Raw genomic sequence first — 20,000 nt, 5'->3', positions numbered from 1 at the left:
GTTGGACCCCCCAGTGTTTCCCCGGAACTACTTGATGACAATGGTTGCAGTTGCATAGCCGTTGAAGGCCTTGACCTTTTGTTAATCTGCATTCCATTGCCTTGCAACGTATGGCATGATTTATGAATCCTGACGGAAATACTATCTTCCATCAGATGGTAGATTTTTAACGTAGCTGCATTTGATGACAGCGGTGTCGTCACTATGTTATCGTCAAGTGTTGCTATTGTGCTGCACATTCTGTGGACTTCTGAACGGGAAACGGGTAATATAATGGAAAATAAATGGGTAATTTACTCTTCCACCTTTATGAACCAGTTTAGATTTTTGGACATTCATAATATGATATGCATGTTTCTGAATTTGAAGTAAGCATATCCAGTATTGATATTGATGGCAGTAGGTATAATAATTTCTTTGTTCTAGTTAGGAAACCTTTTTTTTTTTTTAATCCAGGCAAGAATGGGCAGTAGCCCATGAATATGCACGTTGGGGTGCAAGGCCGATTGGTTTAGCTACTTTAGGTGTATTTTCAGAATCCAAATTGTTTTTTACATTGTTTTTAAAAGTTGCATTAGATTCCAGTATCGGAATAGTTCTGTTGAACCGGAAATGGGAGGTTTTCTTCAAGGTCCCCCCCCCCCCCCCCTCTCTCTCTCTCTCTCTCTCTCTCTCTCTCTCTCTCTCTCTCTCTCTCTCTCTCTCTCTCTCTCTCTCTCGTGCTCTCTCTCCTCTCTCTCTCTCTCTGTGTGTGTTGTGTGTGTGTAATGATTTTAGGAATTTGAAATACTTCGCTGAATCCTCGGAATAGTACATCTTGGAATCTGATCAAGAGTAGAATTTCCTCGCTCGAAATAGCCGTAATTGTCTTGGTTCTTAAAGTGAATTTTCCCTTTATATATTTCGCACAGAAGTTGATTGTGCTCAGATTTCAGGAATTGGAACGTAGTACCCGCAGCCTAGTTCTAATTTTAAACGATAGTTGTATTTGTGAATTCTTTTTGTCATCGTTTAACTGGGGTTGCTGGGTACATCTGTTGGCATGTATACAAAAATATGCCCGTACCCCTCCCCGACTGCCCAAACGGAAAAGATTTTTTTATGTCTAAGTTGGCCATCTCCCCAGTCATCCAGTATGTCAGGTGGTCATTGTCAGGGGTCTGTGAGGAACTGAGTTTGACGAATTATAGGTCAAAGTTGACTACTTGAAAGTTGTTGCTATTTTGAATACACTCTCTCTCTCTCTCTCTCTCTCTCTCTCTCTCTCTCTCTCTCTCTCTCTCTCTCTCTCTCTCTCTCTCCTAATAAATGCGGTTTGATGCACCAAAATACAGTATGAATAAGAATATGTACATTCACATAAGTGACTATTATTTACATTTACATTTTACTGTAAACCATTTTTAAAGCCTCTCTCTCTCTCTCTCTCTCTCTCTCTCTCTCTCGTCTCTCTCTCTCTCTCTCTCTCTCTCTCTCTCTCTCTCTCTCTCTCTCTCTCTCATATTTAGTGGTTTCTGTTGTTGTACATTGTAAGGCAGCTGACCTTATGACAAGCGATCTTTAGCGAACACCCTCGTCAAGCTGGTTGGATTCAACTTGAACATGATGAAGAAAAGTTGTATTTACCTTGTCGAGACGGCAACACTATAAGTTGCTTGTTTATGTTAACAGAACTCTGGGTTTATATTGACATCTTCAGCTTCAAAGAATTTGCAGAGTTTTTCATACAGTACTTATTTTTCAGTATTTTTACACTTTTATTAGTAAAGTAGTCAGACAGCTTAGGTTTCTTGTTTGGACTTTCGGATTTTGAGTTGTTTAACGTTATCTTGTAATGTTAGTATTTGTAAAACTGTCATGCTATCTTTTTAACTTGATACGCAAGTGGTTTATATATTTCCAAGTGTTGGCGTAGCAGAAAGTGTCAAAACGCTGGGAAAAAGAGAATTAATACCCTCAGAAGTTTTAACTGAAACTTCCCATTACTTACATTAAGTAACACGGTTGTTCAGACAGAGCATAGCCTACGCGCAAGAGGTCAGCGTCAGCACTTCCCTTTCGAGATAAAACGTCGGTCATGCGATACCTGGAAAGAGGAAAGATGATTGGAAGTCATTTCTCTTTGAAATACCTCCAAGAATGTGGAAAAGAGTTCTGCCTCGCAATGGCAGGAGAGATTGGGATGGATGGGAGGGAGGGAGGGAGGGAAGGTGGGTGATGGCGGCTGTGGCATTCGTGGTATCTGTAGAAGGCCATGCAGTTGAGGACGTTAATAGGGGCCCCACCACTTCGTTTCTCTCAGTCAATCGACAGCCCAAGTGGATAGTAAGGCGTCCTTCAGAGTCCCTGCTCCCAACTTCATCAGTCGTCAATTTATCTCATAAATTCCTGTAGCTATGTTAGTGACCAAAGACCTCTTGGTTGCCATTGCTGGGCTAATGGCTGTAACCAAAAATAATTACTTCAGTGGCCCCTTCATTTGATCATCTTCCAAATTCGGCTGCCATAATATATATTTATTATTTATAAATATTTAAGAAACATTGCTTGCTCTGGTCACACACACAGAACTTCAAGTTTTGATTTTGATTTTTTTTACTTTTACACTAGAAAAAAACTTTGAGCATTGAAAGGACTAATAAGAAAGACTGGTATCAGTGTTGCGCTTACTGTAGTGTTTAACGAAAAAGTTAATAAATAACTTTGAACCATCGTCATTGCCATTTACGATAATAATGATGAAGCTGGTGTGGAGTCAAAGTATGGTCAACCTGGCCATCCACGATCCGTCGACAGCAGCTGTGATTGCTAAAGTCACCTACAAATATTCCCGGTAAGTACCTTTCAGTGTCGTGATTATTTTTCTTCCTTGTTGTGGTTGCGGACTTTGAACTGCGGGTTACTGGAAGGTACATTTTGCACGCTTTGTTTGACACAGATCATCAGATTCCTTGTAAACAAACACATTTTTTCCTTATGATACGTTGCATTTGTTAATCTAACGAAAATCATGGTGGTAACCATTGTTGTTGTTGAAGATTAAGGTGGCCTTATGCCAGCACGGGCTCTTGCTCATAGAGAAGCCCGTAGAAAGTAACCATTGAGGGTTTTTCGTTTTTATAGAGCATTGGTCAGTAATTAAACAAATTACAAGATATTCTTACGAAAAATAAGAAAAATTCGGGCGTAATATATAATTATATATGTCTTAGAAGGGGAATTTATTTTCTCCAAAGGAGGCATGAGAATAAAATACATAAACTTTGCGTACAACTCCCCAAAGGGAAAACACTTTTTTTTTTTTTTTTTTTTTTTTTATGACACGTAGGTACTAATAAGATATACTTTAATTTTAAAGTATACATCAGTAGTTTTTGCTGTTGTGAAAGGTGCAGGCTTAAGTTACACATATAATACTTAAATTTGTCATTGACAAAGTAGTTTTTCTAGTTTAATTGATTGGTAAATGTCAGCTTTAATAGTTTCATGTTGTTACCGTAAAATAGCTCAAACTTTGCAACTTTATATTGAGGATTAGTTTACCTTATTCATTCAGCGAAGCCTGCCCAACTTGTACCGAACTGACACTTCTGTGTTTGGTAATCACCATGAGTATCTTGCAGTTAGGTAAAAGAAGTCTTAATTATTTTTGAGAACATTATACATTTAAGAAATCGGGAAGGCGTTTGTTGTCTCAAATACGAAGAGCTTCGACTAGGTGGTGTAGTTGAAGCCGCGCGAACTGTATTCTGCAGTTGTATGTCATCGGTATTTTGAATTAATGAAAGTTGAGAATGTTAAAAGGTTATTGTAGAATAGTAAAGACTCCTTATAGTTTTTTAAGGGTTACTAAAGTCTAAATGTGTTATCATAGTAACCACTTTTGACTATTATCTACTCTTGCTGACCAATATCTCAAATGTATGAAGAATTTTTTTGTGAAATTGATCCTGCGATGTGTATAGGTGTATAAAAATGTATAGGAAATGTCGAATAAAATAAGGTAAATTGCAATTCACATTTAAATAAAATTACATTGTTCCGATTACTTTAGCTTAAATTTATTCTAATGAATAGTTCTTGTCAAGATTTAATTTTAAGAAACTTGAGGATTTATGTTTTTTGCATTATATGTCCCTATGAAGTGATAGTCCGCTTCACGGAATCTGGACATTAATTACTTTTTACTGTCTGTTATCAGTTTTCCACTGCTGCTGCTTTTAAAGGTTATTTGGTTTTGCCTTGCCACCTTATTGTTAGACTGAATGGAAAATTATTTATCAAGTTGTTTTGTTGATAATTTTCCAGATTGTTCAATGTCAATTGCCTAAGTAAAGGTGCAAGATTAAAATGGTGTAGGAAGACGACGCAATAAATTGAGTTGATATTGGTAGAACTGTAAAATTGTGGACGTAAGGTACATGAGGTAAAACTGCGTGACAGGATGCGTTTGTTTTATGATCGTACAATGACTACTTTTGAATATACAAATACTATCTGGTTATTTAAGTGTTATATTGTGTGTAAATATTCACACTATTTCGCGTAGTCTGTATTTTAACTGACAAAACGTGAATTCCTAGGTTCAGTTTTATTGAAACAAATTATACCAGTTTCCTCTTTCATAGATAGAGCTTGATGTACACGATGCACTGAGGGTCGGAGGCCTGCACGCAACGACTTTATTTAGAAAGAACCGCCAGAACTGACTTTGACCTGGATGGCTCGAAGCAGGATCTGTTATGTCGGACTTGCGAGGTGTTCGTGATGTAAAATGAAGAAAAAAAAAAATACTGCGTGGATGTTAAACGGGTTGTTGCGGCAAGTAAAAGAAATACTAAAGTGGACATTCTGCACAGCGTACAGAGAAGTCCCATAAACAATCTGACTGAACTAAGTAATTGGATCCTTTTCCATTTCCGTAGAGCAAAACTTTGAATTTTTCAGGAATGGAATTATTCTTTTTGATTGCAAGGGCCATAAAAATCTTATAACATTCTGCTTTTAATTTATTTTTTTTCAAAATACCAACATTATATAATACATAGAATAGTCAACATCGTTTGAGACAGAGGATTATGATGAATGACCGGATGTTTATTTTCTCACCTGGTGATAACAAGGTGCCAGGTTAGCCTAAATCTGTATGTTGTAATACCATTTATATAAGAGCCTGGTTAAATGGTCACAGGTTCGCTCAGACTGTAAAAGGGGCTCTAACATTTGCGAAAATTTGTCATTTTAGATGGCTGAATCACAACGTCTAATTGCGTCATAACACTCTCTCTCTCTCTCTCTCTCTCTCTCTCTCTCTCTCTCTCTCTCTCTCTCTCTCTCTCTCTCTCTCTCGTTTCGAAAGCAAGAGTTGCGAGATAATGAAGCGAATAAGAGCAAACCTTTTTGCAATGTAGCATATATAAAAAGCTGGTTTGGTCTGTCTGGGTTAATCCAGTTCAACTGTAGGAAAGATGGTATTGTTACGGAGTCATCTCCTGCCTTTTAACGACGTTCGAAGAACCGCTGCAGTCTCTCTGTTTCCTAGAAGTGTATCTCGCTCGCTTTCTTACCCTGAACCCCCTTCCCCGTCCCCGTCCCCTTAAACCCCAAATGGAACGAACAAGGGAGTTCTCTTGCCCTACCTATACTTAAGTCTTTACTTAATGAGGAAAAAATAATACCAAACATTCCCACCCCGTATTGTCAAAGATCAGCATAGATATGTTTGCATGTTCTCTTATTCTTGGCTGCAGATTCATCGTTCCATTGTATTGTCGTTCAGCAACATTTGTTCTACAGTGAACTGCAAATGACCTCATTAGATATCTGTAAATGTAGCATTCGGAGTTCACCAGATGCCAGAATATTCTAACATTACTTCACATCAGTGCCGTGGAAATATTTTATCAACTTTAAGAGAGCACGTTGTCACCTGTTATGATGAATGGATTCTGCAAAATGTTTCGAAATTAACTTTTAAAGTTAAGGTTAGTATGGCGGATATTGCTTCAGCAGCCAGCCTTATAGTAATCCTCTTAGACTTTCACTTGACTGTTGAGCCATAGGATGTTATTTATTTCATATTTTCGCTCATTTTTAGAGACTTATTAGCGAGGGATCTGCCGTGTTTGGAAATCTTGAGAGTGCGTCAGCTGTCCACGCGAAAGTTCCTATTGAGCGAAAGTTATAATATCTTAGTGATTAGGCAGTGACTGAATCTCATTTGCAACTCGTGCACCCAGTTTTACTAAACAGCAAATTCCAGCTAGTGTTACAACTAACAGCAAAACTTAAGAGAGAGGGAGGGGGGGGGTTGGTTGGTAGGGGGGAAGGGTTAGGTAAGTGAGTGTGCTCGAGAGTATGAACGAGCCTGGCATTGTAATCCTATTCTACGTATTATCCTGTTAAGGGTATAGTACTAAACAGTTCAAAGTGCTTAGAACCAGTTTTGAGTAGCTAGGTGACGTCTTCGGCTAAGGCTCGTTGATTGTGTGCATGGTGCTTCTATTCAAGCTTTACTTGGTCTTGACATAAAATTATTTTAATTTTGGATGCAACTTGACATTAGCTGAACTAATAAATGAACAAACGAGTTTGTCACTTGACTTCGTAATGCCTAGATTGAATGTCAACTTTTAATATATGGAAGTATGAAGTAATAAGAATTCCTTATTTGTGGCAGAAGAATTTTGCTGGAAGTATGGTGTTGGAATTTATTTAGGTATGCTGATCTCTCAAAGTTTAAAGTCAAAACACAGTAACTTTGGTCTGACTTGATGGAAAGTTATTTTTTAAATTTATGCAGCAATGTTAATGAGCTTTGAATTGATAGGTTTCAGAATCTTTTTTATAGTTTTTAAGGTTCGAAGTGCTCGTGTCACACTGTCCAGTACAAGAAGATATATTTTTCTGGTTAAATGGATTTTTGGCAGCTTTTGCAAACCATTTAAGTCAGATTTTAGCTTAAAACCTTTCTCCGAAGAACCCAGCAACTTGTCACCCGTTGTTAACCTTTTGTATGGTATAATTACTGCATTGTTTGGCATTCAAGGGAGCTCCTTTACCCCCTTCATTGCCTTGGCTTTATAGAAGGTCATGATTGGTTGGCTTGGGTTCTGAAAACCCATGATCAGCATTGGTGTCTGCCTCCCGCACACCTTCATGGAGGTAAACCCAGGTCAGGGAAAATGACATTTGATTTCTTCAGTGTTACAGACACCGGATCCTCAGTTATTAATCGCATCTCAAATTATTTTAGTATTATTCACGTTTTAGTAAAATTACAGACACCGGATCCTCAGTTATTAATCGCATCTCAAATTATTTTAGTATTATTCACGTTTTAGTAAAATTATTATGTAAGTTAAGTGGTAGGATTTAGGTCTTTAAAGAAAGAAGGCTTTGTTTATATTCCCGTATCAGTATTTCGTTCATAAAGTAGTTTTACTTTTACAACATTCTCCTTGACATTTCATAAAAGATTTCAGCTTCTTTGCCTCCTATTTTGGGAGTGTGTAATGCTTAGAATTCTGATGCCTTTAACTACTACCTTAAGCCTGGTTCACACTATGCCAGTAATTTAGTCAAGTGGCGAGTAGTTTAGTTACTACTTTCCTACTAAACTGATCAATTTCGTTCGCACAACCAGTCAAGTAGAGTACATTAGTGTGTAAGGCATCGCAAGATGAACAGGCAACGCAGCAAAGCTAAAAGGCTAATAAAAGATATTGCAATAATTATTTTAGAGGAAGTGGAGGAAGAAATGTGTCAAAAAGAAAGATTATGGGAACGAAAATGGATTCAGAGAAGAAATCAACTAGGAGCTACTAATTCACTTCTCAAGGAATTAGAAGTAGAAGATCCTAGAGAATACTACTCAACATTCAGAATGAGTCAAGAATGTTTTAACTTTCTGTTGATGAAAGTGCAATCACAAATTCAACGAAATTATACCCATTGATTTGTTTATTTTTATACTGTGGACATTTAACATTCCACAAGCTCTCATGTTGTAAATATTTTGAAATAAATTTTAGTGTTCTCTTCATTCCATCGAAGTGCCATTTCTGCGGCAACCTACAACTCATGAACTCCACTAAATTACTAAATTCAACACGTGTTCTCACTGGTTTAGTGGACGAATGTCAAGTGGGCGGAGCTGCTACTAGACCGTAAAAATAGAACATTTTGGATCGACTAAACACTAAATCACTAAATTGCTTACTAAACTACTTGACTAAACTGTTTGGTGTTCAGACACGTTTAGTAGCTAAATTACTCGCCACTTGACTAAATTACTGGCATAGTGTGAACCAGGCTTTAGTTACATAAGAGCATGATTTCACAACGGGAATGCTTCAGTAACTATAAAAGAACAGTATAAACGTTCTTTTATATTGGTGAAAATTATTAGGTCTTTATAGTAAAGGCAATTATTTGAAAATCTCTGAATTCCATTAAATGTTATCATTGTGTTAACCTTAGGTTCGTCAGAGTTCTCTGGGTAGTTTAGTCAGAAGTTAAGGCATCTTCAGTATGCTGCATTTATAATTTTAGTGTATAAAATAGCTTCAGTGTTCACCCCCACCATCGAGATGTCGTCTAAAGATATACTGTCAAACACACATCACGGAGAAGGGTAGTAGCTAAAAGGTTGAAAAGAACGTGATTTAGTTCATTAACAATTATTAATCGTCAGTTTCCTTTATTTTCCCTTTTCGACAACAACCTTGAGTTTCTTAGGTATTTTCTTTTCCCCTGACCTCTCAAATACAGGTAGCTAGCTATCTGATGTAAAATTTTTAGGTCACCTTGAGGATAAGGGCTAGAGATTTCATGCACTCGAATTCTCAGTCGGCTACTTAGAGCTTCATTGCCAAGGGCCAACCTTATAAGTCGAGGCTGGCCACATGATTTCCAGATATGAAGGTTCACCAACTACCCCTGTCACTGATTGCAGTCATCGTTTGCCGTGGACCGTTACCCATCTACGGTGTATGAAAGGTTTCACCGATTATCATTTCAGGCTGATAATGAAACAAAACGACTGTACTTGTGCCAGAACGATGAGCGGCATCCATTTCGTTCTCGTTTATGTCGGAAATAATTAACCAAATGCCTCGTACTGCCCAGTACTGGGACAGTTATTAGACTAAGAGAAGAATTTAAGTCTGTGTAGGATTTTTTATTAGATTTAAAAAGATTACAAAGTTTCACTGGTCTGAAATTACCATTTAAATTATTAGTGTTTCGATTTGAAAATGACACGCATCTAACTTGAATATAGCTTGTATTAGTACAATTCTCTCTCTCTCTCTCTCTCCTCTCTCTCTCTCTCTCTCTCTCCTTCTTGTCGACGATCAATTTAAGCCTTTTTGATGTCATGGAGTTAATCTGGCGGGAGAAACTTGCAACTTTCACATTCTAATGAAAAGGCTGGAAGAGGGGAGAGTGACCCATTCTTTGAGTGTGTTCTATTTTCAAGAGTCAAGACTCCTCCCTCCCTTTTACTTCAGGATCAGAGCAACTCCGTTGACCTAAGATGGCATTTCCCGAGCGACCTCGTCTGACCGATTTGTGGATCTGACCTACTATCCCAAAAGAGCCTTGGGCGGTTGGCCGTTACACCACTTAGCAGCCATGCTACGATCGATCGCCTCCACCGTAAACTCTTTGAAGAGTTTGCCTTTCACTCGACAGACATTCATAATGAACTGTTTTTCTATTGTGTTTTGTCAGGTCGGTTTAGATTTCGCATAGATCCGGTGTCCACGAAACCTGAAATTTTATGTTCTAAGATTTTAGCGTTAAAGAAATGTGATGGAATCCAGAGGGGAAACTCCAGAATACATAACCGCAGATAACGTAGGTTTTAACTATCGATATGAACTTCTCTCATTTCTTTGTGTCGCTAACCAATACTTTCTCTTATCTTCCACTACTACTACTTGACCCATTTAACGTTCTCCCTCGTTTCGTTAATGAGACCAAATTTCATCCTCTTCATGGGAATTAATATCACAATCCAGCTAAAACTGCAGTGGCTTGATCTGTAAGGTCAATCTCGCCGCATGTTAAAGGAAATAATACTTGTCTGGCATTATTTCCGTGACTTGTTACTGCAGAGGGTAAGGGACACAGCTACCGCAGTCTCATTTTGGCTCGTAGTGGCGGTATCCTTTCTCATCTTATCACTGTATTGCATCAGCGGTTGCTGAGTTCATGATCTCCATTGATTTCAATACTGAAACATTTCTGAACAGCTTTGCGTTATTATATAGGCGGGACCGAATTGGTTTCGGATCACCAGGCAGTGTCAAGGATTACAGCGTTCTTAAACTGAAGTACATTTCACGCTTGTCAAAAGGGCGGCGCCTCAGGCTATTGCAAGCTACTCGCAAGATTTCTGAAAAAAGTTGCATTAGACAATCTTCGAAGGCATATATTGGTAACTCCTCTTTATTAGCAAATGCCTAAGGTATGAAATTTGACGGTATTTGATTTCGGTCTGCTAGATAGAATGTCAAAGTATAAAAGACTATAATAGCGTTAATGAGTATGATCAGCAAGAGCTTTGTGTTTTAATCTCTCTCTCTCTCTCTCTCTCTCTCTCTCTCTCTCTCTCTCTCTCTCTCTCTCTCTTTTCTTGAATCCCCTTGTGTAAAACTTCATTCCAGGTGGCAGTGCATAAGACGGGAGCTGCAAAACATTGAACCCGACCGTAGCACGAGTTCTGTGGCTTCAGGCTGTGCATTTGTGGGACGTTGCCGTTTGAAAGGGAAGAGGTGACTGTTAAAGCAGTGCTTCATTCGCCCCGATGTCTCGCGGAGCTGGAATTGACATTTCGCTCACGTGACTGTAACTGTTCAAGTTTTGCAGCAGCTTCCTTGACCTTACGGTCGGTATTCTGATGCTCAAGTCGGATTATGTTTGTTTTCGCTAGTGAGCAGACGGTAGGATCTGAAGCTTGTGTATCATTTTCTTTGATGAATTGGAGAGGTCTAGGGATCTTCTAAACTCCCATGAGCCGTTGGTAATTGTGATCTGAGGGAAAATAATAGTAAGGTAATAATGCTTGCTCCGTGTTGAGTATCGTCAACAAGAGGGAATCGGCCAAATAAACAGTCCCGTTTTTACTGCACCAGTTATCTGCCTCGAATGATCCAAGCTTCGCAAGATATTAAGGAAAACTGTTCTTTTTTTCAGCAGAAATAATCGAGTCCGGTTGTCTCGAAGGAAGAATTTGCTTATGGTGTGCAATATCGAGATCATTGTAACAGGACTCATTTTGTTTGGGCAAAATGTCAGTGTTTGCGGACTGCAAAGCACGCAAAGTAAAGTAACTGGAAGCAGTCGTCCAAACATTCCAAGGCAGGAGCTTTTAACCTTAACCTCATGCAGTGCAATCTTACTTTCGTTTGACTTTTTGTTTAATTCTGCAATTTCTTAAACAAGATTCTTATTTAGAATTTTAAGCAGATGATGAATTGCACTAGTGCTGAACATCCATTCTTCATTATTTGACTCGCATGAGTTCTTTCAAAATGACCACAAGGTAATTCCTGTCGTTAATAACTGGTGGAAGTGTATGACATTTCTACTTCCCAGACCTCGTATTATCAGACCAAAACGTAGAACAAGCTTCTTGGATATAGAGCGTCGAAGATTGCTAAGGTCTGTTAAGGCCAAGGACTTTCAGTTACTATCTTTGTCGCTCAACCCCCATTTGCCCTTTCAACATGAATTAAGATGCCTTTGGCCGTTTTGCAACGGAGCAGTGGAATCCTAGTTTTTAGGAATAGTGCATCAGATGTTCAACAGTGATAAACTAAATGTGTTTGGGGGTGGGACTCGCCCCCTCGTTTTTTGCCTGGTTTTTTCACCCCTGTGTTATGCCTTCTTTCTATTTAGGCTTTTTACTTTAATATTTTCTTTAATGTCCCCTGCTATCACCCATTTTTTTTCCCACATTCTTCTCGCTCTTTCCACTGTTTATTCTGCTTTCATCTCCCCCGTTTTTCCTCGCCAATTTTTTCTTCCTTTCCTTTGCATTTTTCCTCTCCTTTCCCAGTGTGTTTTTTTACCTCTCTTCTCCCCAGTCCCACCCCCTGCTTCCCTATTTTCATCATTTCTCACCCCTGTTTCCCCCACCCACCCACCCTTCTTTTCCTCGCTAGTATTTCTTTCCTCTCCCCTGTTTTTCCTCATTCCTTGTTTTCAGTCTTCCATCTCACTGTTTCCACACTTCTATATTTCTCCTTCCCCCTTCCGGAATTTTTCATTCTTCCTCGTCCTTGTGTTTCTTTCCCTTCCCGTGTGTGCTTGGCGCCTTTAGTTGTTTCTTCCCCTTGATAATTTTCCTCTGCCCTGTTATGCCCCCATTCCTAGGTATTCCTCTCTTTTGATTTTTTTTCTATGCCCTTAATCGTTTTAGTAAAGTATTTTTACAACTTCCTACATTTCCATGCCGAAAGGTATTCTGGATTCGCCACATTTTCATGCCGAAAGGTATTCTAGATTCGCCACATTTTCATGCCGAAAGGTATTCTGGATTCGCCACATTTTCATGCCGAAAGGTCTTCTGGATTCGCCATAAATCGGACTATACTTATCTGTTATAAGTTCCATGGTAATTGGCGGAAAATTCGTATTTCACTTACACAAGGTGGAACTGTAGGAATGATGTCTCAGGGCTTTAGACCTTTAAAACTCTCATTTGAAGTTTCTATTAAGGAGCATAACGAACTGTTTCTGTAGGGACGTCTGATGCATAAAGAAGTTACTTTTAGTGAATTCTTTGCCTCAGTAAGGTGAAGAAAAAATAGATAGGATTTGCACAGAGGTATGGTCGGGTTGCGTGGAATTGTGTGGTATGAGTCATGCTTGGGATCGCTGGGAGTTGTCTGCTTGAGCAGAAACTTGTGAACTACTACTTCGTTATGTATGTAATTCTGATCCCTTTCTGGTGGTTGTAAACCAATTGTAAAATTTATATATAGTTTAGCAGAAGTAAGAGCAAAGGTTCAGGCATCATACAAATCTTAGGCAAGTCAGTTCTTTTACAAAGAAATTAAGAGAAAGCAACACATGCTCTGTCTTGATACTCTTATTTTTGCGGACATCCTTGTTCTTAAATAAGTTAGCTCTAACTATTCATGGATTGTCTGAGGCTGAAGTTATCCTTGACATTATGGTCGAAGGTTCACCTCTTGTCGGATGGAGCGCCTCTTTTGTGTGTGATTAAAATCAAGGTGCAGTCGCTCGTACTCCAAGGATAGTGAGGCCTCATTCATGCAAAAAGCTGCTAATAATTTCTTTTAGTCACGTTACTTAAAGTATAAACATTAGCTTACTATATTATTACTTGACACATCATGGATAGTGTGTTTTATGTACCCTCTGAAAAACTAAGAGGAGGGTTGTCCCCGGAAATTTGTCGAATTTTATCCTTTTTGTGTCCCATTGTTTTGTATAACGTATTTATTTCCTCTTTCCAGTAAAATGCGACGAAGACAGACTCCAGATGAAGATATGGAACTAGAGATTCCTACAGATCCATATTTACAAGTAAGTTTCTCTCTCTCTCTCTCTCTCTCTCTCTCTCTCTCTCTCTCTCTCTCTCTCTCTCTCTCTCTCTCTCTCTCTCTCTCTCTCTGTACTTCTGCAATAGAGCAATTACTTTCGTATTTCAGTATGTCGGTAGAAAACTTTGTTTACAGTTGAAACGAAATGTGATAAAATTTTAAAAACTATAGAACTTGATTTCGAGAATGTTAGTCTCCCCGCCACACTCTCTCTCTCTCTCTCTCTCTCTCTCTCTCTCTCTCTCTCTCTCTCTCTCTCTCTCTCTCTCTCTCTCTCTCTCTCTCATATCCTATGTGAAACACCTTTGTGTAGGGTCCGCCCGAGTCTAGAATATTTTAAGCCCCCACGTCAATAGTCTTTGTTGATGTCGATTGATGATTGCTCATTGTGGTGATTCTATGGAAACAATGCACGTCTTGTCGACATTGTTGCTTTGAATAGACAGTGAACAGCTTGAAACCTTTTTGAAGAGGTAAATATTTTTCATAGGAGCATATACCTGCAGTAACTTTAGATACTTAATAGTTAGGAGCGTATACTGTGAATGGCCAGCTTCCTTGCAATAAGTAAATTATTATATATATAATAATGGAGAAACAATACAGCTAGAGATGTAGGTTGAATATCAAAATAAGAAACAGAAACTTAAGCTGTACTGAGAAATAATGTGAGAAGGGTAGGAGAGGCTGTCTCTTGATGTCACCATCAGGATTGCATCATATCCTTTCTTCTGCAGCGATAAGAGTTGCCTTAAGGGTAAAAAACAAGGGACAATAAACCATCTAAGCGACAGACTTACACCTTGCCTAACTGATTGAGCAATCCTGCTGTTTGTGACAAGTTTTCGTGACTTAGGTTATTCCTATTAGTCGGACATTTTCAAAGTAAAATTAGAATTATTTGAACGCCTACAAGACTGTGCCCTAGGTTAAGCTACAACGCTCCCCCTTCAAGTAAAGATTTAAGAAATTACGGTTACCTACCCCGTAGAAGGGTAGTACCTACAGTACCTAGCTGCAATCATTCATTTTATTGAACCTTCTGTCGCACTCCTCTTTTTCAATGATTCCACCCTCTCCTAACAATTGTTTAAACATTTTCAGCGCAGAAGGACCTGTTAGTTCCCAGCACCTGACCTTTGGCCTAAATTTTGTTCCAGTTCCTATTTCAGTGGCCGAGGAAAAGTACTTTGTTTTCCAAAATTTATGTAAATACTCTTTTTATAGTAATTGAAATTCCAGTCCGGTTATATTTCAGTGTTACCTTCAGAATTTTCAGTTTATTTCTTTCTTCTATAAATGCTTATATAGTTTCTCTCTCTCTCTCTCTCTCTCTCTCTCTCTCTCTCTCTATCTTTTACACTTGAGAGAAGGTGATGCTGTAGCCCTCTGGTTCTTGGCAAGCTAAATGGTTTGGGATGGGGTTGCTAGCTAGCCGCTGAGTTCACTGCCATGATTGTAGCGCTACGCACAACCACCAACTTAAGCTGTACTAATTCAAGGCTTAACGTCCACAACTGCACGATGGGTTTTAACAATGTTCCTTAGTAATTCCATTCGCACGGGAATCTAAGGCAGCAACCTTTGTGAAGATGGGAGAGTGCGATTGCATTGTTTCCTTGCAAAGTATGCGAGGGAGGCTTTGGAACTTCTTGGCTGTGAAAGTATGAGTGACTTTAGTGTTTTCACCTTCTGGGGAAGCCTAGTTTTGAACGAGGAAATTTTTTTCATGTACAGGAAGGGAAGACAGCACGTTCATGTTTGCATTTGTGTGTGTGTATGTGTGTGTAACAATTTTATTTAAATTTACATACATAAATTCATTTGTAAATGTGTGCGCATTTATAACCAGCGTTATCCATTACTTTTCGCCTTCGTATTTTCGGGAGGCTTCAATTGAAACTTGGTATCCAAAGCAAGAATGTGTTTACATCCTGGATTCAAACGCTCGCGCAATACAAGGACAGCTCTAATATCAGTTGCCGTAGGTCAACGCGACTTTGACGTTCTCGAGCATGACACACATTTTTTCCACTTTGCCCTTAATACTAACTGTGGAAATTCATTTTCAAAGCCCTAGTAAACCTATCCTCTGCATAATGATAGTGTTATATAGCGTGTGTTTGTATATATATATATATATATATTATATAATATATATTATTATATTATATATATATATATAATACTATAATTATATTATATTAATATATGTGTTGTATATTAATAATGTGTATAGATATCTATATTATAATATATATATAATATTATTAATATTAATAATAATATAAATATATATAAATAATATATATGTGTGTAATAATATATGTGTTATAGATATATATTGTATGTATGTGTGTTATATATATATGTATGTAATAATAATATAAATTAATTATATATAATTATATATATATATATGATATATATATTATATATATTACATAAAAGATAGATAGATAGATAGATAGATAGATTCTATATTATTTATATCTCTTCCTATATAGAAAAGATTCTATCATCTATATAGATAGATCTATCCCCATCTATATAGTAGATAGATAGACTCTATCTAATATAGGTAGATATATATATTATATTATCTATCTATCTATATTATATATATAGATATATATATATTATAATATATATATATATCTCCATACATATATTATACTATATATATATTACTCAAATATATATCTATTCAAATATATATTATATATACAATATATATACTTCTCATATATACTATATCATATTATATCTAATAGATAATCATTATACATATATACATTAACATATACTATCTATCTACATATATACTATTACTATATATCTATACAATATATATATACATATATACAGATATATATACATATCATATATATTATATATATACATGATATATATATATATATATATATATATATATTACATATATGATATATATATATGTATAATATATTATATATATAGATATATATAACTATATATATATATATATATACATTTATATATATATAATATATATATATAGACATGTATATATATCTTATATATATATATAGATAATATAATCTATATATATTATATATCGATATATATATATATATATATATATCTATATGGATATATATATAGATATAGATAGAAGATATATATACTCTATATTATACTATTATATACAGAGAATAGATCTATATCTATAGAGATCAATATATATAGAGATAGATAAGATATAGATATAGACTAGATATAGATATGATATGAACCTATGATAATCGATAGATCTAGATATATATATCGATAGATATAGATAGATAGATTAGATAGATATAGATAGATAGATTAGATAGATAGATAGATATAAGATAGATATAGATATCGATAGAATAGATAGATACATATAGATAGATATAGATAGATATAGCTAGATATAGATATATATAGATAGATAGATAAGATATAATAGATAGACATATATAGATAAAGATAGATCTAAAATATATATATGATATATAATATATCTATATCTATATAATATAGATAGATAGATATACTATATATATAAATAGATAGATAGATAGATTATATATATCGGAATAGATATATATATATATATAAGAGAGAGAAGAAAGACATAGAGAAGAGAGAGAGAGAGAGAGAGAGATAGATACATAGATAGATACTCTAGATACATAGTAGATAGAATATCTACATAGAATATAGATAGATAGAATAATATGATATATATCTAGATATAGATATATATATATATAGATATATCTCTATATATATATATAGATATTATATATATATATATCATATATATAGATATAATATATTATATATATATATATATATAGTCTATATAATATATATATATCTATATATGTATCTATATATAGATATATATATTATCTATATATAGTATATATATATGTATCTATATTCTAAATATATATGTCTAGCATATATATATATATCTAATATAATCTATATATATATATAGATAGTAGATAGATATACCATAGATATATATCGATATATAAAAATATATATTAATAGATATATAAATATATATAGATATAATTATATTAATGATATATATATAGAATATATAATATAATTATATAGAATTAGATTATATATAGATATAGATATAGGATATATATATATATAGATTCTATATATATATCTGTAATATATATATATATATATATATATATACTAGATATATATTATCTCGATATATATATATCTGTATATATAGATCTATATATATATATATATTAATCTCGGTTCTATATATATTATATCTTAATATATCTCGCTATCTTATTACATAGATATATATATACTAATTATATTCTAATATAGCTAATATATCTATAAGATAATCATAGATATATATAACTATAGATATAATATATATCTTAGATATCTATATATATCTATAAATACATAGATATCTATAGATACTAATATATATTATTCTATAGATAATGTATATCTATGATATATATATATATCCTAGAGATATTATATCTATAGATATATATTATCTATATCTATACGTATTATTATCTATTATATATATATATTAATATATATATATTATATATATATATCTATATACTATATCTATTCGATATATCTATATATATGTCTCCATATTATATCTCTATATCTCTTACCTAATATATTGTCTATAATAATAGGACATTATATCTCTATATAATATCTATATAGATATATATGATATATATAGTTAGATAATAGTATTAATATCTATAATAGATATATATATTAGATTATGTATATATAGATATATATAGAATATATATAATATATATAGATTATAAGATATATAGATATATATATATATATATGATATATATTATCTATATAGATATGAAATATTATATATATATATATGATATATTAATATATATATCTCTATATATAGCTATATATATCTATATATATATTAGAGATATATATATAGATATATAATAGATATATATGATATATATATATATATAATATATATATATAGATATAGATATATATATATATATAGATAATATGTAGATATAGATAATATATATAGATATCGTATATAATATATATATATATATATAGATCATATAATATATATCTAGATATATAGACCATAACATATAGATATATATATAATTAGATCTTATATAGATCTATTATATATAGATATATTATAATTTAGATATAGATTATAGATATGATATAGATATAATATATGGTATATATATATCTATATATATTATATATATACATATATTATATCTCATATATCTATAGATATATATACCTTAGAGATATATATATATCTATAGATATATATATATATAATATCTATCGATATATATTAATTATAGATTATATCTATAGATATATATATATATATATATATATTAAATATCTATAGATATATATAAATTATATCTGTAAAAATTTTTTAAGGAAAAATATTAAATATATATATATTAATCTAAATAGGCTATATATATATAGATATATTATATATCCTATAGATATATATATCTATAGATATTATAATAGATATATACATATAATATATAGACCCATATATATAGATACTATAATATCTATTATTAGTCCTATATATTTAGATATAGAGACATAGATAGGGGGAGATATATATAATATATAATATTATACGTAATAGATATTAGATATATATATATATATATCTAGTAGATATCTATATCTATACGGATATAATTATATATATATATATATCATCTAATATATCTTATAATCTAAAATATATATGACTATAATATATAATAGAATATCTATAATATAATCCTATATATATAGATAATATAGATATATATGATATATAGAGATATATTATATATTAGATAGAATATATTATAGATAATATATGATATAATCACATAAGATATATATAGATATCTATCTTATATATATAGATATAGATATATCTAATATGATATGATATATATATAGATAATAGATAAGATTATATAATAGAATATCATATATAGTATAATTCTATATACTAGATATATCTAATATATCTATATATCTATATATATCTAAATAGATATATTATACCTTAGATATATATAAGAAATCTATCGACATATATACATTATAGATCATAGATATAACTATAGATATATAATAATACTATGATATATACTATCTAAGATATTATATATATACTATAGATATATTATAATAGCTATAGAATAATAATATATATATCTATAGATATATATAATATATATATATACATATTATATATTATATATATATATAAGATCTATATCTATACGTTATAGTATAATATTATAATATTCATCTATATATATAATATCTATATAA

At 33.4% G+C, this 20,000-nt stretch overlaps 1 protein-coding gene across 5 annotated transcripts in view; it reads left to right on the top strand.

Annotated features, from left to right (window-relative positions):
- The window catches only part of LOC135198094 (uncharacterized), a 189,536-nt gene that overhangs the window by 156,351 nt on the left and 13,185 nt on the right, over positions 1–20,000 (top strand). For all 5 annotated transcript variants that reach the window (XM_064225540.1, XM_064225539.1, XM_064225541.1 and 2 more), the window contains one exon: positions 13,494–13,563. In XM_064225540.1, the coding sequence (XP_064081610.1) occupies positions 13,494–13,563 (70 nt within the window). The remainder of the gene's footprint in view (positions 1–13,493; positions 13,564–20,000) is intronic.

Source organism: Macrobrachium nipponense, chromosome 21, assembly GCF_015104395.2.
Source record: "Macrobrachium nipponense isolate FS-2020 chromosome 21, ASM1510439v2, whole genome shotgun sequence".
NCBI classification, from domain to species: domain Eukaryota; kingdom Metazoa; phylum Arthropoda; class Malacostraca; order Decapoda; family Palaemonidae; genus Macrobrachium; species Macrobrachium nipponense.
This window is presented reverse-complemented; position numbering and strand designations above follow the sequence as displayed.